The sequence below is a fragment of the Arachis hypogaea genome, chromosome 5, assembly GCF_003086295.3.
Source record: "Arachis hypogaea cultivar Tifrunner chromosome 5, arahy.Tifrunner.gnm2.J5K5, whole genome shotgun sequence".
NCBI classification, from domain to species: domain Eukaryota; kingdom Viridiplantae; phylum Streptophyta; class Magnoliopsida; order Fabales; family Fabaceae; genus Arachis; species Arachis hypogaea.
Window position 1 is genome coordinate 12957692 of NC_092040.1, and position 13538 is coordinate 12971229.

Sequence of the window (13538 nt, forward strand, 5' to 3'; positions counted from 1 at the left end):
TCCCAAATTGAGTTAGTCTTTCCTTCGTATTCACCCTGCCTATCAATACAAACCAAGTAAATAGTTTCACTCTTGGTGGTACTAAACCTTTTCAGACGGTCTTGGTGAAGCTGTAATTGGTAACATCCTCTGGAAGCATTTCCTCCTACAACACTTACACAAATGAGTTAGTCAAAAAAATACCATGTCTGTTATATTTCCACACAACTCTATCCTCTCTATTATTCACTAGCCTCATAGGTCTCAAAGTTTCGTGTAACTGACTCAGGAGATCCAACTCCTATTGAAATAGCTTTCGCCCCCAATGGAAGTTCTAAATCCACTCTAACCCATCCCAAAACCTACAATTCCCTATTATTGATCCATATTGGTTTGAAACAGAAAAGAGCCTGGAGAACTGATCTTTTAAAGAGCCACAAAGTAACTAGACATCCTCCCAAAACTGGGTCCTTCGCTCATCTCCAACTTCCATAGACAAGCTAGTAATCATCTTATCCCTTATATGTTGCTCCTTGAATTGTATTTGGCATATATCCTTCCATGGTCCTCCTCTCGTAGGTAGTACTTGAGTGGACAGTAGCTCATTCGGATTCAAATTATTACAGGAGCACACCACCTTCTTCCATAACGGGCACTCTTCCTTTGCAAACTGCCACCACCACTTAAACAATAGTGCTGTATTACGAATCATAGCATCTCCAACTCCCAATCCACCTAACTTCTTCGGAGCCTGCACCACTTCCCATCTCACTAGTGCCATACCATTCCTACCATCCTCCTTACTCCACAGGAATCTTCTCTGCAAGAAAATCAACTTCTCAGTAACAATCTTTGCCATCTTATATAAGCTCAAATAATACACAGGTAAACTATTTAAAACTAATTTGATCAGCACCAACTTTTCAGCTTTGTTTAGCACCTTAGGTTTCCAAAGACTCAGTTTCTCCTTTACTTTGTCTATAATAGGCTTCCAGGTCTTCATCAACCTCGAATTTGCTCCTAAGAAGATTCCAAGGTATTTGATTAGAAGGGTATCTTCCTTACAACCCAATAAGCTACACATACGATGTACCCACTGCTTGCCACAATTGATTGGAATCAAACTGGACTTATCGAAATTAATACTTAGTCCTGACATTAACTCAAAGCATCGTAGAAGCCGCTTGTAGTTTTTAATAGTCTCCTCTTCTGGTGGGCAAAACAGGATAGTGTCATCCGCAAATTGAATATGTGACAACTCTAAACTATCTCTCCCAACTACCAATGGTAAAATACGTTCGTTCCTAATTGCCACACCAACCATTCTATGCAAAACATCCACAATTAAGATAAACAAAAAAAGAAAAAGTAGGTCTCCTTGTCTCAAACTCCTTTCTATTTTGAGTGACTTAGATGGCAAACCATTTACCAAGATTGACATAAATATTGTGGTCACATACTCCATAACTCATATCCTTCGTTTACCCCCAAATCTCATCTTTTACATAGTTGGTGTTTTGAGAGAATAGTTGGATTTTTTTTTCGGCAAGATTTTCATTTAAGAAGACTTATGTATGTAAGGTTGATGCATTATTTAAATTAACTCTGATGTATAAATATTTTAACGATTAATTATAGATATAATTGATCTTTATAATTAAATTAATCGTGTCAAAATTCAGATGTCTAATAATGTATTATATTACAATAGCAAAACTATTTGATTCAACCGTCCACTATCTTGAAACAAAGGAAAAAAAAAATTGCTGGTGGGAGTCGCTTGATGTACTACTTCGGCCATGAGCCTCAACTGGAATTGTAAAATCTAAATAAGTGAATTTGTTCAAGTCAGTGGTAATCATACACTCGGTTCATCAGCTTGAAATGACAAGCTTTAATTTACTTGTTAATATAATATTCGCCAATTGAAGTCTTAAAGGCCACTTTTATCTTTGATTGATATCAAGCATAGATAGTCTGTATAATTATCATAATAATAGTAATAAAATTGTTGATCAGCAGGTCAATCTCATCATCCATCAGATTAGCAAACAATTTACAATGGCAAGTTAATTAATTAACAAGAAAGCAATGGAGACAACAAAAAGCTAAGGGTTTGATGCATGGCATCCTTCAAAGTCCAGAAACAGCTAGCGAGCGAGCATCTCTTAGATTGATAGCTATCTTAGATTAAACGTACATCTCCTGAATCTGTCTTAGCTTCAATCCCTTACATTCTATATCACCAACAATCAGCAATAAGTAAATCCATATACTTATTATGCATTGCACATACATATATTTATTAATTATAAAATCTACCTTTTGCGCTTGGACTTGAGGGAGGTAACTGATTGAGAGTTGCTGTGCCAATTGCGTTTCCTTTGGTTGATGAACCAGTTGTTGATTTGCTTCAGCTGCAACCCTGTCTCCTCCACTAGTTTTGCCTTGTCATCTTCCTGCATGCACAATGATTAATTAACAATGAAGATATGTAATGAGATGCATGGATGCATGCATATATACATACAGTTGGATAAGGCCACTTAGCATGCTGCTGCCACCAGTTCTTCAAGACAGAAGTGGTGTCACCGGGTAATTTGCCAGCTCTACGTTTCCTCAGGATTTCTTCCCTAACATCTTCAATCCTTGACTTGAATCCTTGCTTCAGCTCAATCTTGAGTTCTTGACGGACTCTTTCCATCAGTGACCTTTCTGATTCCGTAGGGAGTAAGGGACCAAATCCCATCATGTCATCACCACCACCACCACTCGACTGATCCAAACAGAAATCCATCTGAAATTCATCTTCATCATCTGACATTGTTGCCCCACTTCCTTCTCCCAGGCTCACTCCTGATATCATCAATTTTATATATACACTTATTAATTTCTGCTTATAAAAGTATAGTTTGAAGCACTTTATCATCCTTACAATTTTTGTCTGCACATCTCAATCATACATAATTACATATAATAAATAGCATACTCTAGGTCACATTAGGCATTGACTAAGCCAACTACAACATTTATTTTCACCTAAAGTGGGTTGCACGCCTAAAAGTACAGTTGAACGTCATCTTCATGCCTAGCTAATTAGATAGTAATTATATTGCATCCATAATTATGAGCTGCATATATAGTTTCATAGCTTCTATTTCTTTTTTTTATTAGTTATATTTAGTTTGTGTTTCTATTTCTATTTTTAGTATTTTTATTTTAAAAAATTTATAAAAAAAATAAAAACATAAAAAAACACAAGCAAAACACATTCTTAAATATGTCAAATTTAATACATACCAACTAATTTAGAAACAATTATTAGCTCAATCAATCAATCAAACAACCAAGCATTATTTAAAATGTATTGTCTGATACCTAATACACAACAATAATCCTAAATATATCTCAATACCTAATAATATGGCTAGTAAAATAATTAAGAAATTATTTGAAGCAAAAGATATGATTTATTTAAAAAGATAATTGAGACGTGTAGAATCTAAAAGTTGATATGGCCGTTAGGTATAAATGACATTATAGATAGACATTTTCAGCTAGACATACAGGCCCTATCACAAATTTATTAGAACTAAAGGTACTAATACTATTTAACATGCACGTTTTAGTGGATAAGTAAAGTTTTATCAATTTGAAGAGGCTCTTCTAGTCTAGTGGGAATGAAGGGGATAAAAAGGAAAATAAAGTATTGCTGACAAGTCACGGGAAGTCAAGAGTAAAAACTTTCCCCCTTGGTTTACCCTTCTGATTTTTGTGAGTTTCGAGTGCATACACGTTTATGACTAAGATATAATTAACAGCTAATGCTATTAAAATTTAAAAAAGAAATTTGAGTAAAACAACATCATTGTTGATTATATATACATGGTTCAATGTGCATGTGTGATAGCTCCAGCTGTATGTGTTAAGTAACAGACTTGTTTAGGTGCTGTCATTTGTCAACAATAACTAACCACTTAAACAACTTATAACTATTGCTAACTAAAAGAGCCAACTAAAAAACTAACTGATAGATTGATCCTAACAGCATGAAAGCTCTTGAAAAGTTTTATATATATAGCAGTTTATTTCTTGATTGAAAAGCATTTGACTGCTTTGCTTTGGAGGTACATTATAGAGCCCGCTGGTTACTTACCTTTGTAACTTGGAAATGGGATTATTTGGATAATAAGTAGCACTAATATGATTTAATCCGAATATGGATGGGAAAGGGTTGCAGTGGATAGATAGGAATATTCTATTCATGGTACATGCATACACAAAAATCAGAAAGAAAGGCTGATGATTTTGTGATTATCTCTTCATCAACAGTAGTTGTAGTTCCATTCCCATCCCACACTGTTCCACTCTAAGTCGTTACTGTTTTCTATCAGCCTTTAATCATTGATTGTCATCTTCTATCTCCTTCTTTGTCTCATTACTAGCTATATCTATCTATGTGTGTGCTTCATCACTTGCGTGCGTATGTATGTATATATATATTTTATAAATTAAATAACCAACTTAATTAATTAAAGCAAGGTAGTTGTTATGTAAGAAATTTGATAAAACTAAAATGGGGTGAAATTAGAAAAGAATACCGGTGAGAGCTTGCAAGGTATTTTCAATATCACGGCAGGCCATGACAGCCTCGACGGCATGGACTCTGACATGTTGCTGAAGCTGCTCTTTGAAAGTACACAACACTATCAAGTACTGAGCCTGCGATATTAATATACACATATATTACTAAACAAGAAGAACAATTAATTAGGCAGAAGAAGTAGAAGGGAATATTAATTACGAGGAAATTATCAAGGTCTTGACGGTCGTGAGGAGAGAGAGAGAGTGTGTGTTGAGAGACATAGGAGCGAAGAACATGGTGTGATTGTGATAGCTGTGCGTCTATAAGTGGAAGCTGGTCTATTGGCGTTGCAACTCTCAGGCACGCCACGTGTGCTGCCAGAACCTGCTCGTACAGCGGGTGTGTTGCTATCTCCGCCTTCAGCTGCCGCTGTTGCTGCTCGCCGCCGGACCCTGTTGCTGAAGACATCTCTCCTCCTCCACCCATCATACCCAAGCTTGGTTCTTGCATCATTACTCTTTGAACCCAAGGAGGTGGTGTGATGATAATAAAGGCAAAAGGTGTTTGAAGAGAAAGAAAAAGAGATTCAGAAATATGAGAGGAAAAAAGCTGTGTAATTGAGGACCACTCTATGTATATGCTGCTGCTATATATCTATGTGTATCGTATCATCATATGTATGAAAGAGAAAGAGAGATGGATATATAGGAAAGTAGTCTTAGTCTGTGTCTGTGTGTGTGTCTGTGTCTCAGAGAGAAAGAGAAAGAGAGAGAGTTGGTGGTATCGTTTTTCGGTGAGGTGTGTGTGTGTTAGTATAATATAGGGATCTGAGACACACAACTTTCTGCACCACTTCTGATGGGAACAAAGATCTTACATACACATAGAAAGAGGAACCAAGCATTAGCATTTAAGACTCCATTCTTATTTGCGTGTTAGAGATTGAGAGCGAGAGAAAGACGAAATCACAGAGACACACTCTCTATGCTGCAGAATCATTATTATCAAACTCCATACAAGAACCACCCAACAAAATTTTAACTAAAAAAACGAAAAACAAAAAAATAAGCAGATAAAGCTGCTTCTCACCCCTGACATTTTTCTCTCTTTTTCGGTTTTTCCTCCTCCATTTAATTCCTTATTTCTCAAATTGAATTATTGGCTTAACGTTATTAGGTACTACCTTAATTATTATCAGTTCGGTTGGGTTATCACCTATCCCTATATAAATTGATTTATTTGCACATGGTTTACGCTTATACGCGTTAAGCGTTGTTGGTTGGTTCTGGTCACTGTAACATTCATTGTTTCTTTTCTTTTGGTGATGACCTCTTAGCCAATTATAGATAAATTACAACCATATTTTAGTTACTTAGCTAATTAAAATTTTTGAGATTTAACTTATATAATATTTACTACTTTTTTACATTATTCTATAAAATACACTAAAAATTCTTATGTAACATAGCAACATTGTCATCCGCTATGTTGTTATAACAATGTTAAAGAGAAAACTTACATAAATTTACTTACTTTAAAGACATTAATTAATTAATATTGATGTACCCAAATAAAGACATGAGTACGGCAACTGAAAATACAGCATATGATGACTTTCAGTAGCTGAATCAACATATCAATACTTTTTTTGGGGTATATTAACAAAAATATACATATAATATCATGTATATTACCGTAATCCTTTACCAATAGATAGACCCACTAGGGGTTTAATTTAAATCAAATAAAAATATGTAGGCACTGAAAAATTAGGCTTAGATGACCATTATTACTTCAATTATCAAACGGGCAGACCAACTTAATGTCTACTAAATGCAACAATCGTTAGTTGTACCAAAAAGAAAAACAAAGCTTAGTTAATATAGTATAATTTAATGTTTATAAAATAAGAAAATAATGTTTTAAGTATACGCAACCTGAAAATATATATATGCTTGCAATTCCAACCAGTAGGTTGAACCAAAAATTATATATGGAGCGAAATATAATAGGGAAATCTCAACCAAATGGAGTGCTCCACTAATCAAAAGAAGATAAAGATATATATCCTTTTTTGTCACCAACCTTTATTTAAGTTTTAATCTTGTTAGTTATGTATAAAGTCGGCTAAAGGTTGAGCTGTCAGTGTTTCTTCTCATTGTTGGAATGGTGCTAACTAAACTTTTCATCTTCCATGCTCTTTACCTGTTATGCTAATATTCCTTTTTCTACTTTTTCCTATATGTATTATTTTTCGTATAGGAAGTGTATATATACCGTAAATATTAATTAAATGAGAGGTTGGATTGTTGGAATCAAAGCAAGAAGGGGAAATGAATCTGCACTGCTCTTTGCTTACGTAGCAACCATCTGTTTGTTAAAACTGAAACTCACCACCAACTATGAAATGAGACTAAAGAGATCTTATAGATTAATTAAGGCTTTAATTAATTCGTCACCCAAATCCAAATCAAATTTGTCAGCTTCACCCACTAAAGATATGTAATCTTCTCTGATGTGAAATTTTTTATCCATCATTTGTCCAACTCTAACCGCATCCATCAAGGGGTTGTATATGGATGTAGGGAATGACAGACAGTACGATTTTGGGAGGATATTTGGTTATTTCATGGTGTTTTTAAAGAGTTGTTTCTAAGATTTTTTTCGGTCTCAAATCTTTAGGTTCTGTTATTAGAGATCGTGAATTTTGGGATGGGTTAGACTGAATATGAAATTTTCAATGGAGGAAAGAAATTTTTTGATGGGAGTTGGCACTAGTAAACCAACTCCATCAGATTTTATAGTCTGTTCAGCTAACATCTGAGAGGGAGGACAGAATGGTCTGAAAATTTGATAGATCTGGTATTTATTTGACTAACTCATTTGTGCAGGTGTTGCAGAAAGCGGTTCTCCCGGAGGAAATAACAAGTTATAGCTTCACAAGTGCAATTTGGAAGGGTTTTGTTCCACCAAGGATTGAGTTATTCTCTTGGTTTTGTTGGTGGGAGGGTGAATACTAAGGACAGACTATGTAGACTAGGTGTAATTAATCCAAATGATCGTACATGCATCTTATGTGGTAAGTCTGTGGAGTCTGCTTTTCATTTGTTTGCTGGTTGTGAGATTTTTTGGCAGGTGTGGTGTGCTTGGCTATTCGCCCTTGGAAGAAAATGGACCGTGTCTGGTACACTCAAACAACACTTTGAAAGCTAGACGAATGCTGCAGCAAGAAGATGTGAGAGGAGGAAGTGGGTGATTGACTTCTTTGCTGTTATCTGGACAGTTTGGCTAGAACGGAATGATAGAATCTTCAGGAATCAAAGCTCGCGTGTGGTGGATATTATTAGTAGATCCTTCTTGCTCTCCGATGAGTGGAGTGGTGGTGAACCCTATGGTTGTTAATGGCAATGTCGAAGATAACTAGGGGTTGTCATGACTAGAGTTGTCGGGTTGTTCTTTATTATTTTATATGCTCCATCTTGTTGTGTTGAGTTTTTTCCTTCAAAAAAAATATAATAATAATAATAATAATAATAACTCACAACAAAACAGGTTTTTTTAAAAATAAAATAAAAAAATAAATATTTTTTTAAATAAGATATTTCAACATTATTTTTCAAAATATGATTTTTTTGTAATAAGGGCAAGTTCGTCGCATCCCCAAATTCTATGTTAAGTTCGACATAGTATATAAACCTAGTGGGACCATTTACTTTTCTCTTTTCTTTTCCAATCTCTCTTCTAAATTCACTCTGGTCATCTTTTCTTAATATCGGTTTGACACCAGCGATATTCATTGCGGACGACATCTTCAATTCCAGGTTAGTAAATAATAGGTTAGTTAGAGTTAATTTTTTTTAACTTAGTTAGAGGTACTGTTTACATGTTAGATAAAATAATTAGTTATAAGTTGCATGTCAGTTAGAGTTACAGAGTTACTGTTAACTGTTTTTATGTTAGTTAAATTTTTTATGTTATTGTTTTTAAGTATAGTTGTTGTTTTGTTATCTATAACATGTTAATTAGTATAACAAAGTAAATTGTTAGTTAGTTTAGTGAGAATAATTAGTTTAAGTTGTAAATCAGAAAGTAATTAGTTGAATAATTAATTAGGTTAAGTTAGACTAAAAACAAACTTGATTAGTAAAATTTAGGATTCAATTAGTTATTTACTAAGTTTTTAAACTGTTTTGGATTTAAATATATATTTTTTATTAATTTAGTTAACGTAAAAGAAATTGAGTTTAGTGTGTGTGATTTTATTTTACTAGATTGTGTTTAGATAGAGCAGTAGTTATTGGGTTATGAAAGTGAGATGTATAGGTTGGATCACACTGAGCACATTGTTGGCAGACTTGATTGAGTGGTACACTTTTTTAACTATTTTATATCTTATTGTAATTAATAAGCAGTGAACTTGTTATTTTATGTGTTCACCGTTCTGATTTTTTCTTATTTTTTGTTTTCGTTTGGTAAGCGCCTCGGATCTTGCGCACCAGACGGAATTTGATGACACGGCCATCGGAGTAGATTAGGCCATATCTTAGACGAGCCAAATTTGAGTATGTGACCTATATGGTCGAGTTCGAGCACGATTGCCCGCTTGCCTCATCTTTGATAGAGAGGTGGAGGCCTGAGTCCTACACGTTTCATCTCCCTGCAAGATGTGGCCTATCAACTGGGACCCAGGATCGACGGTGATCCTGTGAGCGGATACATTGGTGGGTGGGAACAGCACTATCAGGGACGCACCATGAGATTATGTGAGTAGATTTTGGGTGTTGTTCTTGATGCAGATGACAGACAGTCTCAGACGAGGTGGACTGTGAAACTCACTTGGTTTCACAACACGATTTATAAAGAGTTGGAGCAGGACGCCGCAGAGGAACGCCTGATGAGGTACACAAGAGGGTACATCATGGAGTGATAGGAGATCTCATATTCCCATATGCATCTGACTCTCGGGTGCACATAAGGTGACTACCCCTACTGGAGGACCTCGAGACGTGTGGCTGGTTATTGTGGGGGCTGTGCTGGCATTACGAACTTCAACACCATCGTCCTTTAAGTCAACATTACGAACTTCAACATTAGACCCCTCCTGACTATCCTCAAGTGGCATATTTAGATCCACCATAGTCCTTCTAATAGTTCGTCTAACAACTCCACTCAACGGACTATCATCGACAGTATCTGTAGATGATCCTCGGCCACCCACCTCAGCGAGATACACAAATAATTCCAACAGATAAACATTTGTCTATCAGTTGTGCCACGATCTTATAAGCCGTACGTTTTCGTCGTCGCACAAATGGTATCTAATTCAAGACAATAAAAATATTTCTCACAACCGTGATCTGATAAATATAATAATAACAGAGACAATACAACTGTAATATACCTTTTATAAAATAAATTGCCATCTATTTTGGTCGGATATCTGTAGTAAACTTTTTTCACTATTTTTGCCTCTTGCTGCCCGACGGAGTACAATATCAAATTCTTTAAAACTGTAGACTTTCGGTGTCATATAGGTAATTATCGGTTTTTCCGATCTAAAAACAATAGAACCTTCTTCGTCATACATTATTTCACCATCGTAATGAATGGATAACAATGGATTCCTTGACATCATAGAGAAAATGCCAACAGTAAGAGAAAAAAATAAATAAGGATATTGTGCTTTTCTGATCTACTCTCCAACAGACATACTTTTATCTTGGAAACCTATCATATAGTTTGGGGTGCGACAAACTCTATATAAATTATAAAGTTTGGGGTACGGCAGCTTGTCCTTCTTATAAAAAAAAATCGTGTTTTAAAAAATAAAATTAAAATATCTTGTTTGAAAAAATATTTATTTTTTATTTTATTTGAAAAAAAATTCCAAAAAAACAATATTGAAATGTCTAAAAAAATGTTACTAGAAAATAGATCAATAAAAAAAAATCAAAACTCAATAAAATTCGATATTTTAAATTGATAGTCTAAAATCAACATCAAAAAATAATTCTGAGATAATAAATATTAAAATACATTAAACGAGTGTAATAAACAAAATTATAATATCTCATTAAAAAATAAAATTGTTATTCCAATAAGAGAAGAAAAAATATTATAAAAAAATTTAAAAAAATAAGTCTAATTTTTATTAACACAAAATACACAAATTTAATATAAATATCAAAAATATCCTTTTAAATATTTTATCTAACGCGGATCTTATTGTTGTTTTGATTAGACATTAAAAAATAGATAATATTAATATAAGAAGGGAGAAACCAAAACATAAAAGAGAAAAACAATCATAAATTAATCTAAGTATATATCTAATTCTTTTTTCTGACAAAAGGGTATTGTAATTGACTAAAGATAGAGTATAGAAGATAGAAAAGTTGTTAAGTATATTAATATATCGGTATTTCAATAATTTTTAACTATAAATTTTAATTATATAAATTATATATATTTTTTATAATTATTATTCACAATTAAAAATTACTGAAATACGTATATCATACGCTTACAAATTTTCTTACAAGATAAGATAAAAGGAAAACTAAACTAAAGGATACGGATAGAGGCGGCTTTGGGTGGGCTGTGGTTGAATCCTAAATAGTAAAAAAAAAAAAAAAGTAATAAAAATTAAATACATAAAGCAACTGGGTATGAATGGGGGAAAAAATTCATAAAAATCTGAAATGAATATTCTTTCCGCTCTGTTCTTGATTACTTTTGTTTGAAGAGTACGTGTTGCGTTGAAAACAAGGAAGCAAGCATTTTATCCAACGATTTCACGAATAAAAAGCCTTCAAGCAACATCTCTTATTTGTCCACTTATGTTATTCCATTTCACGTTAAATCAACTCATAAAAAATATCTAAGTACGAAGCTGGGAAAAATATCTGCTTTTTTCTTCTAATTTTAATATAAATAAGTGTCAGTATTAATTTTTTATTTTTTACTAAAAATATCTATCTTTTAAGATTTTATTGTGAATAATAATATAGAATTTTAATAAACACAAATAAGAATGAGAAAAAAACAGTTTATTTTTAAATAAATTTAATATTAAGTTCAAATAAAAGTAGAAAAATATTAAAAGTTATTACAATAATAGTATAGTACAACAAAACTCAGAGATACCAAGATCCCAAAGAAATAACAACCCACAACTAAAAAACCAATTACTCCTATTGGTTACAATATCTGCCATAAGAATGATAGGTCTCCACAATCGAAAATTGATCGATGTTGTATATTCATTAATGTGAGAAAGGATAATACACTTGATGCATATCGTTGAAATTTGGATGAAAAGTGACTCGTTTGCACACTATATATATCAGTATATCAGCAGCTTGAGAAAAAGAAAATTAATGGCAGCAAGAAATCAGAGCCTTGTTATGAATGGAAACCTGACCTGACCCTAACTTTGGAGCATGGTAGGTCCAGCACTATATCTATCTATATCCCACGTGATCTTTTTCCCCAGTTTTTCACTTTTCCGTTTGCATGTAACAATTCATGTTCATGTCTAGCTATGAAATTACACACTTCAAAATACAGGACTAGAAATGTTGATTTTATATTAAAGAATAAAAATATATCTAGGGACACAACTTAATGTATAAATAAAGCAACTCAATAATTGAAAGAATAAAGCTTAACTCTCTTGGCTATTCAATCATGGGATTAAGATTTAAGAAGCAGGAGTTGGGGCATGAAATAGCAAGGGATTGACAAACCCATGATTTGACCGTTAACCGTTAAGACATATGTAACCCCGAAAACCTTTATCAAATTATTCTAGCCTGGAAATTTTTAGAAATATTGTAATCCTTCTCTTTGCTTGCGAGCCTCTTATTCCCTTTCACCATATATATGGGGTAAAGAGGTAAATATTAAATTAGTATTCAAAACATTTTAACATTAATAAAATAATACTTGATTTTTGTTGTTAACAAAATTATTTTTAAAAGATTTTAAAATTTGACAAACGCCACTAAACTTGTTAAAATACATTTCCATCAAATACAATAATGACGTAGTCCACTGTATTTTGTTAACCTGGCAAAATCCACCCTAATCCTGATCCCTCTCCTCCCCAACGTGATTGAGAAGCTCAGAGAAAAAGAACAGCCGTGAGCACTCCAATAAACATGTGTGGGTCGGGTATTATTGCAGGAACCATGGTAGAGTAAGAGAGGGAGGGAAACACCAAGAGAAGAAGGAACCATGGTGGAATTGCCGATTGCCTCTTTGGATAACCACCCCGCCATCTTTGTCGGAGAACCGACCCACCATCTTCGTCATTAGAAACACCATCACATTGCTGGAGAAAGAGAGTGAGAGTGCGAGAGCAAGAGAATTGGTTGGAGCGGGGAAGGGGAGTGGGGAGGGAGGGATTACTGATTAGGGTTGGGAGTTTGTTAGGTCATCAAAATACGGTGATTATGTCATCAAAATACGGTGATTATGTTAGTATAGTGTTCGTTGAAGATGTGTTCCCACGAATTTAGAAAAATGTCGGTCAAATTTTAAAATCTTTCGAAAATCACTTTATTAATAACAAAATTCAGATATCATTTTGTGAGCTCTCAAATTTTTTGGATATTAATTTAGTATTTACCTCTAGGATAAATTATGAAAGTGTTTGAATTTTTATTATTTTATTTTTATTTTTAAAATTTTAATAAAAAATAAGAAGTAAAAATAAAAGACAACATCTTACTTTTAATATTTGATTTGTATTTTTATTTTTTAGTATTCTTTTTTTTTTTCTAAAATCTTATAAAAAAAGTGAAAATACTAATTACAATAATCAATTAATAGCATATTCACCATCTACCATTTTTAATTGATCATTGTAATTAGTATGTCCATCATCTACTACTTATTTAAAATTACATAATTTTTTTTATATTATATTTTGCATGAATTTACATTATAATAACATTACTCCTATTTTAAT

General features: G+C 33.3%; 1 protein-coding gene across 1 annotated transcript; it reads right to left on the reverse strand.

The window, feature by feature from the left end:
- Positions 1 to 1904: 1904 nt before the first annotated feature.
- LOC112800843 (homeobox protein HD1) lies at positions 1905 to 6603 on the reverse strand. The gene is made up of 5 exons (XM_025843250.3): positions 4784 to 6603; positions 4581 to 4701; positions 2510 to 2835; positions 2302 to 2438; positions 1905 to 2216 (listed from the first exon to the last, which is right to left on the reverse strand). Exons 1-5 carry the CDS (start codon positions 5075 to 5077, stop codon positions 2210 to 2212), a joined length of 885 nt encoding a protein of 294 aa, XP_025699035.1. The 5' UTR covers positions 5078 to 6603; the 3' UTR covers positions 1905 to 2209.
- Between the last annotated feature and the right edge of the window lie 6935 nt (positions 6604 to 13538).